Source organism: Bubalus kerabau, chromosome 2 (genome assembly GCF_029407905.1).
Source record: "Bubalus kerabau isolate K-KA32 ecotype Philippines breed swamp buffalo chromosome 2, PCC_UOA_SB_1v2, whole genome shotgun sequence".
Classification (NCBI taxonomy): Eukaryota; Metazoa; Chordata; class Mammalia; order Artiodactyla; family Bovidae; genus Bubalus; species Bubalus kerabau.
In genome coordinates, this window is record NC_073625.1 from 203620419 (window position 1) to 203639617 (window position 19199).

The 19199-nt window shown below is 48.8% G+C and overlaps 1 protein-coding gene across 1 annotated transcript in view; it reads left to right on the plus strand.

Annotated features, from left to right (window-relative positions):
- The window catches only part of KAT2B (lysine acetyltransferase 2B), a 96659-nt gene that overhangs the window by 58223 nt on the left and 19237 nt on the right, over positions 1-19199 (plus strand). The window contains exons 7-11 of the mRNA XM_055570032.1: positions 4234-4340; positions 8634-8759; positions 11112-11248; positions 13442-13650; positions 14965-15091. Of these exons, the coding sequence (XP_055426007.1) occupies positions 4234-4340; positions 8634-8759; positions 11112-11248; positions 13442-13650; positions 14965-15091 (706 nt within the window). The remainder of the gene's footprint in view (positions 1-4233; positions 4341-8633; positions 8760-11111; positions 11249-13441; positions 13651-14964; positions 15092-19199) is intronic.

Genomic DNA, 19199 nt, shown 5'->3' on the forward strand with positions numbered 1-19199 from the left:
GTGCCCTTGGCCCCCTGCTGCTTGAACCTGCTAGACGTCCAGCGTGTAAAGACTCACTTAAATATTTTCCAAATGTAGGAAATAGGTCAGGGGGGTAGGAAGGTACAGTGTATACCATTGAGCTTGGAAATGGGTTTTAAGTGTGAAGGATGCAGACTTTAGCCTGAGTGGCGGCGGCTGAGGGCGCAGGTGACGACGCATCAGAGCTGTGACAGGGGCGGAAGATGCCATTTGAACAGGCTTTCTAGGTCTGAGAGAGTTCTGCCACGGACAGCTGTGAGGTGGAGAGCAGTTTAGGAGAGGTGCTGTTATGCTCCTGGAACAAAGATGGATGGAAGCCTGTTTTATCTGAAAAGCTAGATTTTTATGATTGCTACTATTTCTGGGTTACCCAATTTGTGTCTCAGGAAAGATGATCATTTTAATTTTTAAAGATAAGTTAGGTCCAAAACAACAACAAAAAAGATTTTCTGATGGAAACGGACAGAACAATTTGTTTTTGCAGTCTAGCATGAATCTCCAGTGTTAGGTAGAGGATAATTCTCATGAGCTTTAGCTGAACACGGGTCCTAGTGACCTGGTTTGCAGCATTTCCTGAGGACAGCCAGCACCCAGGATGAGGCAGGGCCCGTAACACTTGGTGTCCTGCAGGGAGGAAGATCCAGAAGGACTTAAACAGCACCTCAGTGTTGTCCCTGAACAGGTTAGGAACTTGGGGATGCTCATGTATTTCCGTGGCTGCCTTTTAACGGGTCTAGGCTCCTTTCCTTAGAGATTAAAGTAGTTTTCTTGTTTCTCTGTTACATCTGCTGCATAAGCCACGTTTCGTGTGTTCAGATTATAGTTGTCGTCCTGCCTCTGAGCCAAGGGACAGAGGACCCCTCCCTCGTCACACCTTTTATGGTGCTTAAAGGGAAATTTTAATTATCTTGCATAGGAGCAGGATTTTCCCATAGCAAGCTCATTTTCCTTCTTGCAGATATTTGCTAATTACAGTGTTTTGTTCCTTCAGCCCGTAGTTCTGGCGTGCTTACGCTGGTCAGCTGAGAAGATCAATGCCACTTTCTTTGCTTCTCTGTTACTAATGGTGGGGTAAAGCTACCACCCACTTCTCCTCCTCAGTCCCTTTCCATTGGATATGACAACATTGGTGGCTGTTAGGGATTATACCTGCAGACTCGGCAGCAGAGTCTCGTGTACTGAAGCCAGAGGTGCCGTTTGGAGCCAGGGCCTGGCTCAACGTCAGGCTGCAGATGCCGCTCACCCCGTGGGGCCCCTGCTTGTCAGGCGCATCCTCAGGGCTTGCACCTTACTTTCCTGCACTTCCTACGCTGCTCTTTCTTCCTTCTTTTTCTGGCTGTGCTGCTCTGCAGGCGGGATCCTGGTTCCCCAGCCGGGCATTGAACCCAGACCCCTGCAGGAGAAACGTGGCCCCAACCTCTGCATCCGCAGGGGCTCCAGCCGTTCCTCCTGCTTGGCTTTCGTGTGTGCCGTGCCCCACAAGCGCAGAGTCACACAGGTGTTCTTTGAAATGTGAGTGTCTGCATTTCCTTCTAAAAGCGATGAGTGGGCATTTGGTGGAGATGTGACTCAGAGAGAGCAAAGAGGCAAAGGGTCACTGGAGCCCACCACTGCGGTCTACGTTCTGTGCTTTTAGACATTTCTGTCTTTTTCTCCATGTATTGTGTTCTTTTATCCTACATACAATTTTGTATCCTTTGTATATATAACAAGCACTTTCTCATGACATTAGATGAGAGTGTCTTTTATTGTATTGAAATAATTATATACATGTATAACACACACATGACTATTTGCCTAAATTATTAATGGCATTCTTCTTTGGTAAGTCTCCGTAGGGCTTCATGAAGTGTTCCTATTGTGTAATTGCTCGTAAAGAAGGAGCCTGGGAAAGGAAAGGAAATGTGCTTCTGTGATGAAGGGCGGTCGGGAAGTCTTGAGGGCTGGGCGAGCTGACAGCAGGCTCTGCTGGGCCGCCGGAGGACATGCGTCCGGAACCTGCCCTCGTCAGCAAGGGCAAGCTGTGATCTCAGCAAGGTGCCGCCTCCTGTTGCTGCCAGTCTTTCTGTGTTAGGTGGGAAACATCCAGAAGTGTTTTGAAGCGTCAGTTAATGGTGACGAGCTTGGCAAAAAGTGGCTCCTGCTGTTTCTTTAAACCATGTGTCCCATGGCGAAGTGCAGGTCCATGTTCATGCTGCTGCTGCTGCTAAGTCGCTTCAGTCGTGTCCGACTCTGTGCGACCCCATAGACGGCAGCCCACCAGGCTCCCCCGTCCCTGGGATTCTCCAGGCAAGAACACTGGAGTGGGTTGCCATTTCCTTCTCCAATGCGTGAAAGTGAAAAGTGAAAGTGAAGTCGCTCAGTCGTGTCCGACCCTCAGCGACCCCATGGACTGCAACCCACCAGGCTCCTCCGTCCATGGGATTTTCCAGGCAGGAGTACTGGAGTGGGGTGCCATTGCCTTCTCTGATCCTTATTCTTAAATCTTCTGAGTGTGAGAGGTGAGTCAGAAGACCCTCAGGACCTTTCCCACCTGTCTTCACTGTTGAAACCCAGCCTCCCCCTGCCTTCTGCAGTCTTACGGGGTTTGATTAATGAGGAGATTAGTGGTACTTTCCCTAATTGTGATGATGATGATGTTAATTTTAATCTAAGTCCTTAATCAGTGATCCAAACTTGGTAGGATTCACAATTCAAGTTTTAAGGTAACTTGACCCCTTTATAAAGGTAACAGGACACGTAGAATATATATCATAGCTTTGGGGTGGGGGTAGGTCCCCCGAAGCAAATCCATTTATAAAGACTGTAAATAATCTTGCATATATTCAGGTCAGATTCTGTTGCTAAATGGATTAGGAAAAATACTTTTTAAAGGGTTTTTGGATTTCAAAATTTCAGAGACGTTTAATCGCTAACCTTTTACTTCGTTGCAATATAAACTTCTTGAAGGCAAGGCAAGGCTGTGTCCACTCTGCCCTCGGGGCCTGACCCGGCGCCTGGCGTGTGTGGGCATTCAGTCTTGCTGAGTGAATGAAGCAGCACTTCCTCAGCGGCCAGCACCAGCTGAAGCGTGGCGCTGTGCTCCTTGCCTCCCCCTTGTGCAGACGTTACTGTTGCTGTTTCCATTTTATAAAAGGGGAACCGAGGAAGAGGAAAGCTAAGAATTTGTCCCAAGATCACAGAAATAGTAAGTGGTGAGCTTGGTAGCTGGGTTTTAGACCCTAAGCTCTTAGCCGTTATTCTGTATTCCTCCATGAGAATGAATGTGGCCTGAAAAGAGATTTGCAGGAAGACTTTCCCATACCAGAAGTATAGATTTGTGTTGGTATTTTAATCACAGTCTTTGCATCTGGGGGGAACATAAGAGCTGTCCAAGGTGCTTCTCAGCGTCTGGCTGCCGGGCCTCTTGCGCGGCCTCCAGTTCAGTGAGCCTGGGTGGGGCTTGGGGGCTGCTCTCCGACCAGGCTGTGCAGGTGGTCTCCGTGGGCCCGAAACTTGAGGCCTGCTTGTTTTATGATGTGACAGGAGATATAACACGGTAGTCAGTCTCGGCCCTGCAGTTTATTGGTTGTGGGCCTTTGAACCAGTTACTGAGTCTGCCTGTGCCCTAAGTTACTTTTATCTGTGAAATGAGCACAGTGATGGATCCTATCTCATCGAGTTATTCGGAAGAGCGAGTGAGTTAATATACGTTGATTGCTTACAACAGTGTCCATCCTATAGTAAGAGTTATGTGTACATGTGTGTGATAAATAAAAATAAAATCTGTAACTCATTGTGTTGATGAGAAGATTCAATAAAGCATTCTCAGAACAGTGCAGGCATGTGGCAAGGACGCAGTAAACACGAGCGGCTCTTGTGATGGAAATGACAGCGGCAGCCCTGAGGAGGACGAGCTCTGGTCCAGGATTCTCCCCGGGGGGGCTTGGTGAAGTGCATTTCCACTGATGTGATTCTCTGTGCGGTCTAGGTTGTATCTATTAATACCTACATGGAGCCAAAGAGAATACATTTGTAGAAATGCATTTCTGTTTGAATATGCCAAGGCTGCCCAATTAAATCGTCACCCGGGTCATAACTGACTGACTATTTCACATTTCTGAACTGAGGATGAGATGCTAGTGTCGGTGTGATTACCATGGGTGCCTGGCACTTCTCCCCCTAGTAATGTGTAACTTGTGATCTCACTCTTGCCTTTATTCTTATGCCTAGGTTTCTGTCCATGTTAGAAGAAGAAGTTTATAGTCAAAACTCTCCCATCTGGGATCAGGATTTTCTCTCAGCTTCTTCCAGAACCAGTCAGCTTGGGATCCAAACAGGTAAAAAAAAAAAAATTGTTTTTGCGTAAATCAGAACACAACCAGGAAGTGTTTGTTGCCGTTCACCGTGCGTTTGTTTGCATTTTTCATCAAGAAATTGAAGACTAGAGTCAGCAAAGAAAAGTAAACACTTTGGCAAACCTGGCATCGACATCTCTGTTCCCGAGGAGAGCAGGTGCAAGGCAGACAGCTAAGACCGCAGCAGCTGCTGCTCTGCCCCGAGGTTTGCTCAGCCCGCCCTGCACAGCTGTGCGGAGGGCGAAGCACCCAGCACTCAGGTCTGCAGGCAGACGGCGACTGTTTAAAGACACAGTCTTGGTCACAGCCTGCCCTGCAGTCACGTCTCAGTCTGGCTTGTGAGTCTGGACGTCTGTTTTGAGCATCAGGCTGCTCTCGGGTAACGGTGGGGCTGAGTCTCAGGACGTGCAGTGCCCCAGGACGTGGGCTCAGGGCCTCAGCAGGCCTTTGGTGAGGACGTGTGACCTGGGGTCACGCTGACCCTGGAGACGGGGTCTGAATTCCTGCCTTGATGCTCAGAAGCCTCGGAGAAGGTTGTCAGGAGGTCCCAGAGCAGGCATTTCCTGTGGCCTCGGGGAGAGGCAGAACACAGAATGTTGGTGTCGACTCCTCAGTAGATCTGGTTCAGTGTGTCCCGGGGGCCCGTGAGTGGCGCCTTCTCGCCATTCTCCACACCTCCCCCGTTTGTTTTTATATCCAGCAAAAGTCACCCTTAGTGTGTGGTCCTGTGGCTTCTGGTGAACCCCCGCGCTGTGTTGCCCCATGGCTGCGAGCTCAGCGCTGAACCCGGCCGCGGCAGCCCCCTCTGGTTCCTCCTTTGTTCGTGCAGTTGTGCTTTTCTAGAGCGCCACACGAGTGGGATCACACAGAACACAACTTTTGACTCTGGCGTCTTTTCACTGAGCATACTGCACCGGAGAAGGTGATTAAAACATTATTTCATCTGGAGCCTGAGTTTGGATGTGAATATAATTAAATCCTACCCAGCAGAATACCAGGGAATGAGGTATTTTGGTTTGGATCAAACCTTCTTTGTTTGGATTCTTGTTCCCAAAACCTTGTCAAAGACACCTTTTGTGTTGTGTTTTTTCACCTTAGGCCATAAAATATAATCTCATGTTTCTCCGGTTCACAGTCCGCAGCCCTCCGGGGCCTTTCTGTGCGTGGACAGGACTCCAGCCCTGTGTCGGCTCTTCCCGGCGAGCTCCCCCCGCACCTGGGCGCTGTGTCTGTCTGCCCCCGTGCTGTTCGCTTGTCTGTCTTTAACTTACCTGACTTTAGGACGACATCTCTCCGCCAAACCCTTTTCTAATTCTTGCCATGCCTTCCAGCAAGAGCTGAGTCTCCTTTCTTCCAAACATTCATGGAGCCTTGATAATATCCTGTCCCTGGTTTTTTAGCTTGGCTGCTCAGCGGCACCACCCACGGGATCTAAATGCTGCTGATGCTGGGGCTTCCCTGAGGGCCAGCGGCTCATGAGCCTCGCTCCCCGCCAGGGGCCTGGCTTCCCTCCCCGGCCAGTGAACCAAATTGCACATGCCACCACAAAGAGTTTGCAGGCTGCAGCTGCTGCTGCTGCTAAGTCGCTTCAGTCGTGTCCGACTCTGTGCGACCCCATAGACGGCAGCCCACCAGGCTCCCCCGAACCTGGGATTTTCCAGGCAAGAACACTGGAGTGGGTTTCCATTTCCTTCTCCAATGCATGAAAGGGAAAAGGGAAAGGGAAGTCTCTCAGTCGTGTCCGACTCTTCGCGACCCCATGGACTGCAGCCCACCAGGCTCCTCCGTCCATGGGATTTTCCAGGCAAGAGTACTGGAGTAGGGTGCCATCGCCGTCTCCTAAAACCCCACAATCCAAATGCATAAATATTAAAAAAAATGAAAAATAAAAACCTACTGATTTTGAGGCTCCTGCCAAGAGGCTGTGGCATAATTGGCCGAGGGCATGGCCTTCGGATGTTTGAGCTCCTGGAGGGTCTGACGGGCGTCAGCTCGAGCCCTGCAGTCCTCAGCGCTCACCACGCTACCCAGCCCCCTTTTCGTGAGTGTCACACCTACTGGTCAGACCCAGTTTATCCATGAGAATAGCTTGCACTTCCAGTGAATGCTGGCTGGTGAGGTTTGCCTTGGGTCTTTAAGCTGTAGCCACAACCAGGAGAAATTGGTGTGGTTAACCCCTGTATATGGATGAGAGATGGGAGCTCAGAGAGGAGCAGTCAGTGGCCCCAAAGCAGGGCCTCCCGAGTGATGGGACTGGCTTTCGCATTGCGTCTGATTGCCGCTGCACTGCCCTGCGTGCCCCCGTGTGCCTCGCAGACGCGCAGGCGGACCCATGCGCAAGGAAAGAGGAATGATCCGGCGCGGACCCGGGACTCCAGGCAGGCCCAGTTAGTTCTCTTCTGGAGGGATGGGGGGTGAGACTTGCCTGACCCTGATGCTCAGGATGCCTCCTGGCCTGCCCTGCTCCCCAAGTCTCACCCATCGCTGCACAGCATGGAGATGGCGGTGTCTCTGCCCCGGGATGTCAGGTTCACCCCAGTGGCTCCGGCTGTCACCCAGTTCAGCCGGATCACACTGCTCAGTGTTCCCTGCCACCGTCGGAAGCCGGCTGACTTCTGTTCTGCTGTACTTGCAGTGTGTTCTCTGGGGGGAAAGAAAAGGGTAATCTTCTCCCTAGTTGGCATGTCTGCGCATCCAGGCGCCTGTGAAAATGGCAGTCACAAGGATGGCTCTGAACTCGGGCGAGGTTCTCGGATGTCTTGTGAGTCACCAGAGCTTCCTCTGTGCGGAAGCGCTCTGGTGTCCTTTGAAATTCAGGAGGCCTGTTTGCTGGAAGGGAAGGCCTGCAGCCTGGCGCTTCAGTCTCTTCTGATTCCTTCGTGTGTGTGCATCTGAGGGGGTCTCACCTATATATGGCTATTTTTAACACTTATTTAGATGGCCTGTATGAGAAAAGAACATAAAAAAGAGTGGGTATATGTAAGTGTCTAACAGATTCACCTCGCTCTGTACCTGAAGCTAACACACGTTGGCGATCAGTATATTCCGATTCTTTACATACCAGCTGCTGTTCAGTTAGGAGCTGTGTGCCCGGGCCTCTAGCTCGTTGTGCTTATTTCACCACTCTTGGCTGCGGGCTGCCCCCTGTTCGCCCCGACACCGAGCTGCGTGCTCTGGGGCCTCTGTCTGCACCATCAGGCGAGGTCTCTGCGCGGCGCCACTGGCGCCCGTGCTGCCATCAGCCACGCTTGGCAAGCACGTCCTGCTTCCTACCTTGGCTTTTTCTGTTTTTTAAAGACAAAACAAAATGGTTTTGTTTGGAGACACTCTTGAACTTCCAGAAGAGTAACAAGACCAGGACCAAGCAGCCCCTTGCTGTGTATTTGCTGCTCCAGACTCACTGCTGTTAACATGGGCCGTGTTGTTAACATTGGCTGTCGGCATTCTCCTGCTTCTCTCTGTCTCTCTCCGTGTGCTAGCGTGTGTGTACGTGCCTGTCTGTCTTCTGAACGGGCTGATGGTTACAAAGCCCATGTCCCTTTGCTGACTTCAGTAGGGATCTCCTAAGAGCAGGGGTGTGTTCGTATTTAACCCCAGCCGTTATCACAGGGATGAATTTCAACCTTGATGCAGTATTATTCCTTAATCTGGCCACCGTTTTCCGTCCTGCCTTCTAGCCATGCGGTCCATAGCCATCTTCTGTCACACCAGGAGGCGTGTAACGTTGGCCTCTCCCATTGTCGCTGGTGTGAAGTTTGTCACTGGGTTAAGGTGGGGTTTTTGAGATTTCTCCACTGCAGTGTTAACTTTTCTGCTTTGCTAATTAAAAAAAAAAAGGTACTTTTGTGGGGAGATATTTTGAGGCTATTCTATCTTTATCAAAATTACAGTCACAAGATTTGGTGTATACAGATGATTCTTCCCTGAATCAGTCATTATGTGCTGGCTGTTCCCTAACCGCCCCTGTCTCCCCGACTTCCATCATTGCTTCCTTATTTCTTGCCAGTCTCCTGTAAGGAGAGGTTTACCTTCTCCCCATTATTTATTTGTTCATTTCTTATTTTATCACTTCGGACTCAAATGTCTTTATTTTATCCAGTGGGTTGTAACTACCCTTGTCTTTATCATCAGGCTCACACTGGCCGCATAGCTTCTGTCTTAGAGATGACTTCTTCGGGGTGCTGGGCAGGAATGGGGTGGTCTCGCGTGCACTTGGTTCATTACTACTCAAGAAAGACGGCATTTAATGCCTTCTCTTCCTTCTCCTGGGGGCAGTTATCAGTCCACCTCCCGTGGCCGGGACAGTTTCCTACAATTCGAGCTCCGCTTCCCTTGAGCAGCAGAACGGAGGGAGCACCAGCCCGTCCTGTCGAGGCGCGTCCGGGCTTGAGGCAAACCCAGGTAAGCTCGGAGGGCATGAGCAAGGGCTGTGATTCGCCTGAGAAGCTCCGTTATCTGAGGAGTGCCAAAGGGAGCCTTAGGTCACCTGTGCTCTGTGTGTGTCAGGGATCTAATGGCTGGAACTCCCTCTGAGCTGCATTGGTTATTGCTGTGTAACAAACCAACTCGAAATGCAGAGTCTCAAACTGTGATCCTTTATCATCACAGCTCACTCATTCTGTGTGCTGCCTAGGAGGTGGCTGATACGGCTCGTCTCCGACAGGCCGTGCTTGCATAATTCTTGCCCTCCTTTGAGGACCACTGGGTGTCTTTTCCTTTCCTTGGGGCAGAATACGGCCTTTTGATGATGGCAGAAGCACCAGAGAGCAGGAAGAAGCGGGTTCCTGCAGCTTAGCTTGTAGCTGGCACACCATGCCGCCTGCCTTAGTCTGTCGTCGGAAGCGAGTCGCAGGGTCAGACTCAGAGTCAAGGGGTGAGGAGATGGCCTTGACGCCTTTTGTAGGAAGAGCCGCAGAATCATATGGCAGAAGCTGGAGACAGGAGGGGAAGGAATTTGGCCATGAACGTAATCTGCCATGTGGGCAAAAAAATCTCTTAATGCTAGAGGCGTTTCACAGTTACAGAATGTTCCGAAGGCTGCATTTGTGTCCACAGCCGTGACATCAGACACATCTTGGCACAAGCAAAGTTTGACAGAGAAGTGTCATGAAATGGGGAGAGAACAGGGTTTTCTGTGAAGGACTAAGCGTGCAGCACTGGGGCCACTTCCAAGGGGGACGTTACTGATCATTCTAGAAACTCTGCCGTTGAACTCGGATATAGCCCTTGGTGCTTTCTTATTGCAGCACTCAGCAGGCTATCAAGTTTGGGGCATATTGGGTATAAATCTCAGCTCCAAAATAAATAGTTCACACCATTATTCTTGTGGAATTGTGGGATTTGAAGAGTTGGTCAAATGAAGGAAAATATTCTCACTCACCTCCAATAATAACAACTAAAAAGTTATAAAAACACAAACTCAACAAAAGTTGTGTTAGTAAGTAGCCTCATATTTGGAAAAGCATCTTGTATGGATAAGATGCTTGCCATTGCTCCGCTGCTGTTTAGCTCAAGATGGAGTGAATGTTGTATGGAGCCTGCTTACTGGAATCCACAACAGAGGAATAAATGAGATTTGAGTATTTAAAAATTTAATTGTAAAATAAATTATGACAGAAGGAAAAAAAAAGAAAAAAACCAAACATCATGTTAGTAGGACAGAAAGCGTGCATGCCACGTAGTCTAAGGAGTCGAGTGGGAGAGAGTTCTCCCTGCTTTTGCCTGGCCTGTTCCAACTTGTGATATATTGTGACATCCTGGGAATGAATGTACCTCCTTTCAAGGCCAGGGGCCTTGCTCACTTTGTGAGGCATCATTTTAAGGCAAAAAAGGATTATGAGAGATCATGAGGGTCATTTTGTAATGACAAAAATTAAATTCACCAGCAAAGTGAAACAGTTCATGAGTGTATTTCCAGTATATGTAGACATACACACACAAATATAACATACATTCACAGATGTATATATACATACATCCACGCAAATATATATGAAAGAAAGACTTAACAGAACTACAAGGAGAAATGATCAAATCAACCAGAAGTTGAACACTTGAAGAAACATCTGATTAATTCATCAAATTCATAGATCAAACAAACAAAACTACCAGGAAGGACAGAAGCCCCACAGACACGATCGACACAGAGAGAGCTCTGAAAATCAGGAAATACATGTTGTCTCAAGAAGATGCTTAGTTTACAAACAGTTGGTCAAGTTTTAGGTCATAACTCAAGTTTCAAGCAGTTTTGGCCTTTGTCATCATAAGGACCATATTCTTCTGACCACAAAGGGACAATTAATCTCCAACATGGAGATTAACAACCAGTGACAATCAGACTCACCCTCGGTGTGCACATGAAGAGGCGGCGCCTTAGTAACTCATGTCAAGTTAAAACCTTAGCTTAGAGAGCAAATGCTCTTCAGAATGGTGGGCACTTGGGGGGCTCCCTGGTGGGCCAGCAGTTAAGACTCTGTGTCCCAGTGCAGGGGGCAGAGATTCAGTCCCTGCTCAAGGAAATCCCACATGCTGCCCAGCCAATAAATAAATAAAATAGAAAAAAAAAGAATGGTGGGCAGTTACTGCGAAAAGAGTTACCTCCTCCCTCCCGCCTTCTGCTGCACTGCTTCTCCCTGGTACAGGGAAGGTTGATGTCCACACCTTTCAGTGATATTAGAAAATCAGTTGGATTAGTTGGCACGTGCTTTGTGTTTGAAATAACCCATCGTTTGCCCTTTTGTTTTGATCATCAAGGAGAAAAGAGGAAAATGAACGACTCTCATGTTTTGGAAGAGACCAAGAAGCCCCGGGTGATGGGTGATATCCCACTGGAGTTAATCCACGAGGTCATGTCCACCATCACAGACCCCACCGCGATGCTTGGGCCAGAGGTCAGCAGGGGGAGTGCAAGCCGCCCGCAGGTGGACCCCATCCGCTCTGCAGCCGCTCGCGCTGTTGGGGACGGGGTGGAGTTGCCGGGGGAGCTGTGCCCCCGTTTGCATGTTGTCTGATGCTCAGGGTTGAGCGGCAGGCAGGCTGACGAGAGGTTAATTCTGCTGATGACGGCCGTGTCGTGGGGAAACATAATCCCCACCGTTGAAGGCATTCCTCCTGCTTCAACTTTTTATCTTGAAAAATTTAAACCCTCATAAATGTTGCAAAAATTCCGTGATAAAGATCCGGAGGCTCTTTATTTAGACTCACAAATAGCTTGCATGCCACGTTCACTATCCCTCTGTCTCCCTCTCCTGTAAGCCGTGTGGAACCATTTCAGAATTAGATACAGATGTTGTAACAGCTTCGCCCCTAACTCTGTTTGCATGTGTCTCTGAAGACTGAGACTATTCATTTGCATTCCCACAGTGTAGTTACCACTACCAGAAAATTTAGCTGGATTGCAATATTATCTGATGTGTGGATAGGCAGGTTTACTGAAGTATGTCCACAAAGCCTAAGATATTTGTCACCTGGCCCTTTGTTGAAGTTTGCTTAGAGTTATATTACTCTTGGCCTCATGTACAGCCCATATCCAGATTCCCCATGTATCCTGTTTTTATAGTATCTATTCCTGTTGTTAGAGGATCAGCTGGGGTACACATTGCATTCAATTCTGATCTCTTCACCTCTTTAATCTATTTAGTTTATTCTAGAACAGTTTCCCAGCCCCCTTCTGGCCTTTTGTGGCAGCACCATTGTTGTGGAGTCCTGCTTTGGCGTCTGCTTACTCATGATTAGATTCAAGTAAAGCCTTTGGCAAAAGAACTGCTGTCTTCTCCTGTCATATCCGGGGGCAAAGCAGTTTTAGAAGTTTCTGACAGCTTCCAAGAAATGAAGAAATGAGATGATTTTTCAAAACATCTGTAAAAATATTTTTTAGAATGGCTCTGCTGGGTGAAGGTGTCCATGTTTAATTTGTCATGTTTCCTTAGAGATTTGTTTTGTGCAGTTGAGGATAATTCACAGGATTGGAATGCTGTGAAGAGACGATCTCCTTGTAAAATTGTTCTTCCCATTTCCTTTTAGATAGCCAGTCCTTGGGACTCTGTGTGTGCATGTCTGTCGGGGATTTGGTGACTTCACAGAATAGTTTTGCTCAGTTTGTTTCAGCTGTGAAGTGTAGATATAGTCACACATTTCAGGATTTGTTGGGTGGATTTAGTAGTCTCTTGAAGTTGCCTTGTACTGGTATGCACAAGGCAACTGTTAAATTTTCAGGAATTTTATGAGACGGTCGTTAAATGTGTTGCCCACAGTGGCAGATGGGCCTCCAGCATCAGCCACAGACCAGTGCAGCGGGCACGTGCCAGCAGCTGGCCCTTCTGCCTTGGAGGTCTGTTTGTTGAACTCTGACCTGCACCCGACTGCATGGGTTAGATAGGATGGGGCGCAGGTGTTGGTAGGAGGTTGTACTGCCAGCTTGGTGGAGAGTGGTCAACATGACTCCTTTCAAAGAAGCCTCTCTTTCTCCCAAAAAGAGGTGCTGGTAGTATAGACGTGACTGCCACTCGTGGGCCTGCAGGGAGAATTTGGGGTCTGGGATCCCAAGGGTGCTCAGCCAGACGGGATTCCCAAAACCAAGGACTGGCAGGCTGTAGCGCACAGGACAGACGGAGGCTGCCTCCCCCATTAAATCAAGTCCTCGGGCGCTCTGCCCTAACCACACATGTCCGGGCATTCTCCCCGCTGCGGTATCCACGTGGTCCTGGCGCGTTCTCCCTGCCCCGGTGTCCACGTGGTCCCGGCGTGTTCTTCCCACGGCGTGGTCCCAGCCACATTCACCCCGCCGCAGTGTCTGGAGCTGCCGCAGAGGCCTCCTGACTTGCAGATCCAAACATGAGCTCTTTGGCCCTTCAGAGAAAGTGTGGTGACTCCTGGTCTGTACCAAGTCTCCATGGACACGTGGGAGGCTCTGGTCTGGCAGAACGCTCTACCTAGCTGTCTTTTCATGGCTTATGTGTTATTGGTTGGGACCCCGAAACCCACGAATACATATCTTCCTAGCACACGGAGGAGAGGCGCTGCCGTGAACTGCCCCTTCCGTCTTAGAAAGGGGCTCTGTGTAACCTCCTGTCTCCTGCTCCCAGACCAACTTTCTGTCGGCACACTCGGCCAGGGACGAGGCGGCCAGGCTTGAGGAGCGGAGGGGTGTGATCGAGTTCCACGTGGTGGGCAACTCCCTGAGCCAGAAGCCCAACAAGAAGGTGCTCATGTGGCTGGTGGGGCTGCAGAACGTGTTCTCTCACCAGCTGCCCCGTATGCCCAAGGAGTATATCACCCGGCTCGTCTTCGACCCGTGAGTCGCGCCCCGCTCTGGTTTCCACTTTCCTGATTTATTTTGTAAAATGCATTCTTTTTTTTTTTTTTTTTTTTTTTTACTTAAAGAAATTATTTATTTTTAATTGAAGGATAATTGCTTTACAGAATTGTGTCGGTTTCTACCAAACATCAACATGAACCAGCCTTCAAGATTTTTTTTTGATGTGGACCATTTTTAAAGTCTCTTTTGAATTTGTTGCAATATTGTTTCTGTCTTATGTTTTTGTTTTTTCACCCTGAGGCATGTGTAATCTCAGCTCCCTGGTCAGGAATCAAATAGGGGTTTGATCCCACCCTCTGTGTTGAAAGGTTAGGTCTTCACTGGACCATCAGGGGCTTCACTCTCCTTTTTAAATGAAAGAGGAACCGCTCGGGTAGTGAAAGTCAGTCACAGTCACCCACCAAGTCCTGCTGCTGCTTGTCAACTGTGCAGACAGAGTGATGTCACAAGCATGGCCATGGCCACAGGCGTTCAGATTAGTTTTCCAGCAGCTGATCAATTTTTTGTTAATGAGGCTTTATATTTTAAGCTGTCGGTGACCATCCTGTGCTTCATTCATTGCATCAGTGAAGGAATATATAAACATTAAGAGGATGTCCCAATTTTCTCATAGTCAAATATTCTGATTTTGGCATCTTAAGTAGTTTCAATTCTTGCCTGAGTCTGTAAGCCCTGGCAAGATTATTGTGGTGTTAGGTTAACTTTGATCATCCATTGCATTAAAGAAAAGGAAAAGACAGGAAAGGAAGCTTCCATAATTGAATGTATTTTAACATATAGAGCCCAGTCGCCTGTGTGGACTGTGACCCATGCCCGTGACTGTTCAGAGTGACGTTTTAGGCAGAAGGCCTGATGGGATTCTGGAAGGCAGGTTTTAGCAAATCGTGCAGGTGGATTGTGTTTTCGTTTCCTTATAACTTCTGTGGTATTTCTGAGTGAGAGTGAACTCTTCAGAAACGTGAGCCCATGTCCCTGGCTTTTGCTCCCCCTGGGCTCACGGGCATTGGACGTGACCCTGTTCAGCACCTGTCCATAGGCGCTGCTCTTCGTCTGGGGGCTAAGACCCCCTCAGGTGGCTGGCGCTTGTCCTCATGGACACTCTGGGGACGTCTCAGGAGGCACGCTCGCTCTAAGACATCCACTTAGAGAATGTTCCACTTAGAGAATCCACTAGAGGGGTTTCCACGGAAAAATCAAGAAAGAACCCCCCTCCCTTCCAGTTTTCCTGACTGGTTAGTGAGGGACACCCCAAACAGGAGGTAAAACAGCGATGCAATCTTATTCTTCCAGGAAACACAAAACCCTTGCTTTAATCAAAGATGGCCGTGTCATTGGCGGTATCTGCTTCCGGATGTTCCCGTCCCAGGGCTTCACAGAGATTGTTTTCTGCGCTGTAACCTCTAACGAACAAGTCAAGGTAAGGCTCACGCAGGGTCTCAGAAGAAATGCAGGATGTGGTGCAGAAGCCGCAGAGCATGGCAGGGTCTTCACGTCCAGAGTCCTGGACTCTCTGAGGAGCATCCTCTCTTTGCGAGTGTGTATGAGTGTGTGTGTGTGAGTGTGTGTGTGTGTGTGTGTGTGTGTGGAGGGCACCCGCTTCCACATACCCACAGTCAGGCTCCACTGGGCTTTGCTGGACCTCGGGGCTGGGGCCAGCCAGGAACACCAGGACGCCCCAGGAGCAGGTCAGGGTTTGTTTGTGGCTTGTGAGGAGGTGTCTGAGAACGCTCTCGGTGGCGCCGGCGATTTCCATATGCAGACGTGTCCACACACGCCTGGGCACGTGGCACCACCAGAAGGGGTGGGGTGCTGTGTAGGTTAGGGAGAGGACTGAGGTGGCTCAGACCTCAGGAAGATTCCTTATGACCTTGTGCCTGAAGTTGGAGGGCAAGGACTAAAGAAATGCTGTTGGGGAATTCACGAAAAATTTGAATAAATATATGACTGAGTTTCAGAAATACTCAGGCAAGGTTTGGAACGTGGTCTTTTGGGGAGTGTGAGTATGTGAGCGACTGTGTGAGTGTGTGTGTGATTCTGATCTGTGTGAGTGTGTGAGAGGCGGATCTGTGTGATTGTGTGAGAGACTGATTTGTGTGAGTGTGTGAGAGACGGATCTGTGTGAGTGTGAGAGATGGATCTGTGTGAGTGAGAGGCGGATCTGTGTGAGTGTGAGAGACGGATCTGTGTGAGTGTGAGACACTGATCTGTAATGTGTGTGAGAGACTGATCTGTGATTGTGTGAGGCTGATTTGTGTGAGTGTGAGAGACTGATTCGTGTGAGTGTGAGAGACTGATTTGTGTGAGTGTGAGAGACTGATCTGTGAGTGTGTGTGAGACAGATCTGTGTGAGTGTGAGAGACGGATCTGTGTGAGTGTGAGAGTCTGATCTGTGAGCGTGTGAGAGTCTGATTGTGTGTGTGAGAGATGGATCTCAGTGTGAGTCTGATCTGTGTGTGTGATTCTGATGTGTGAGTGTGAGAGATGGACCTGTGTGAGTGAGAGTCTGATCTGTGTGAGTGTGAGAGACGGATCTGTGTGAGTGTGAGTCTGATCTGTGAGTGTGTGAGAGTCTGGTCTGTGTGTGTGTGAGAGATGGATCTGAGTGTGAGAGTCTGATCTGTGTGTGATTCTGATGTGTGTGTGTGCGTGAATGACGGATCTGTGTGAGTGTGAGAGACGCATCTGTGAGTGTGTGTGATTCTGATCTGTGTGTGTGTGACAGTCTGATCTGTGTGAGTGTGAGAGGCGGATCTGTGTGTGTGTGAGAGATGGATCTGTGTGAGAGATGGATCTGTGAGTGTGTGTGATTCTGATCTGTGTGTGTGTGACAGTCTGATCTGTGTGAGTGTGAGTCTGGTCTGTGAGTGTGTGTGAGTCTGACCTGTGTGAGTGTGAGTCTGACCTGTGTGAGTGTGAGTCTGGTCTGTGAGTGTGTGTGAGTCTGACCTGTGTGAGTGTGAGTCTGGTCTGTGAGTGTGTGTGATTCTGATCTGTGTGAGTGTGCGTCTGACCTGTGTGAGTGTGAGTCTGACCTGTGTGAGTGTGAGTCTGGTCTGTGAGTGTGTGACTCTGACCCGCCTTCCCAGCTGTCCTTGGCACAAGTCCCTCCCCAGGAACCGGACTCGTGCAGACAGTGCTTGGCTTTGCCATCTTCCTGGAAGAGACCAGACTCCTCGTTGGCAGGAAGATATAGATGACGTTGTAACCTACTCAGTTGCTTTTATGAAAGCGGAACCAGAAACGTGTCTTCAGAGTGTTATTCATTTGGTACTTGGGGAGTCCCAAAGTCAGGCAAAAATATGGCAATTGGTGGAAAGATAAGAAGTTCAGGATTCAGAAGCTACTGAGATAAATTACTGGCGTCTAAGGCAGCGCTGCCCAGTGATCTATAACATGTGCGCACGTCAGCACATATGTGAGTTTAAACGTTCTGTCAGCTGCGTTGAAGATGTGAAAAGTAGCTCTGAAAACACACTTCTTATTTACCCAGTGTATCGAAGGTGCCGCCACTGCCGCGGCACTCGCTGTCCAAGCATTACGGAGACCGTTTGCATCTTTGGTTTGTGTGAGTCTCTGAAATCCACAGCGTTACACGCTGCACCTGTCTCGCTCTGGACGCGGGCTCTCTGGGCTAAGGACACTGTTGCCTTCTTCAGTTACCATGAAGCAGTGCCAGATGCAGAAACCGAAGACGGAGGGTCCCTGGAAGGAGCCGTGCTTGGCCGGGGCTGCAGCAGCGCCGAGGGCGCTTTGGCTGCATTAACAGCTCTCCTCCGCGTCACAGGCACCGTGTCGGTTACAGCGGCTGTGGCCTCCCCTCAGAAGCTCAGATGGGGCTTTTGACGTGGACTCAGCACGCGAGGCGTCCAAGGGCAGACAAAATGCAGCAGGGCCACATTCGCCCTTCTGGCGGGGCTGACCTCTGCCCCGTGTTAGGGCGCTTTGGCGGTGTGTCTTCAGATGGTGCGGCCGCTGTGCTTGTCACAGGTTCACTTCCCCATAGCCAAACTGAGAAACAATTCCAGGGGTCCAGCGTTTAGGAACTCGCTTAAAAAGAAAATTTGGTTGGGCTTTTCGTAGGGAGAGGAACTTGAAAATATGCCCTTGGTTTATAATTTCAGAAGATTGCATAATATTTGTTTGCACAGAAAGCTGCACCAAGCAGCTTGTTTGGAAAGGTTGGCCAAGGTTTCCTTGGACACTCTTGGGTCCAGAGGGAAGCTAAAGGTGTTGAATATGAATTGGGTGCTTTGTCTTACTGCTTCCCAGAAGGGCAGTGTGTGTTTTTTTCCCTCAAACCATGTAATTTTCTAAAGACTTGAAGGAAGGTGGCCAAATATCGCAAACTGAGCAGGAAAAATGAAAAGAAAAGCCATTTTTTGTAAGTGACTTGAAAGTGAAGTGAAGTGAAGTGAAGTGAAGCGCCTCAGTCATGCCCTACTCTTTGCGACCCTGTGGGCTGTAGCCCACCAGGCTCCTCCCTCCATGGGATTTTCCAGGCAAGAGTACTGGAGTGGGTTGCCATTTCCTTCTCCAGAGGATCTTCTGGACTCAGGGATCAAACCCAGGTCTCCCGCATTGTAAGCAAGATGCTTTACCATCTGAGCCACCAGGGAAATCTTGAAAGTAGTTTTAGCAAATGAAGATTAATCTTTAAAAACTAGATAGAGTGGATGAATCTGTGGAAGCCAATGCTGCTAGTACTTATTTGTGAAAACAGCAAGGTCGTAAGCAGAGGTTTACAATTTTGATTTGAGGTATTAAAAATCTGGGCTAAATGGTACTTTAAAATTTTCATCCACTCATTTTGGAGACTTAAGCTTATATATAAATTCCTGTAATGCTTCAAATAAGATTTTTGTGTGAATTTATCTTGCTCAGAACACATACAAGATACCATTTGAGAATTTACTTAAAGCTCCTAACCTGGTTTTAAAATAGATTATCTAACTGTTTGGTTTTGACATTATATGCAACTTTAAAGTTACGGGGCTGATACTTTTTTAACCATAATAAGTATTTGAAGAAACACTGAAGTTACCAGGTGGATTTGGAAAGGAACCCTTTTGGTGACAGGTGAAGTGAAGTGAAAGTTGCTCAGTCATGTCTGACTCTGCAACCCCATGGACTATACAGTCAGTGGAATTCTCCAGGACAGAATCCTGGAGAGGGTAGCCTTTCCCTTCTCCGGGGGATCTTCCCAACCCAGGGATTGAACCCAGGTCTCCTACACTGCAGGAAGATTCTTTATCAGCTGAGCCACGAGGGAAAACCAAGAACACTGGAGCAGTAGCCTATCCCTTCTCTAGATGATCTTCCCGATCCAGGAATCGAACTGGGGTCTCCTGCATTGCAGGAGGATTGGATTGGATTGGATTGGATCGGATCGGATCCATTGCCTTGCAGGAGGATTGGATTGGATTGGATCCATTGCATTGGATTCTTTACCAACTGAGCTATCAGGGAATCCCACGACAGTTGAAAATAAAGGCATGCAGAGAAGGGAGACGGTGCTGGGGTGAAAA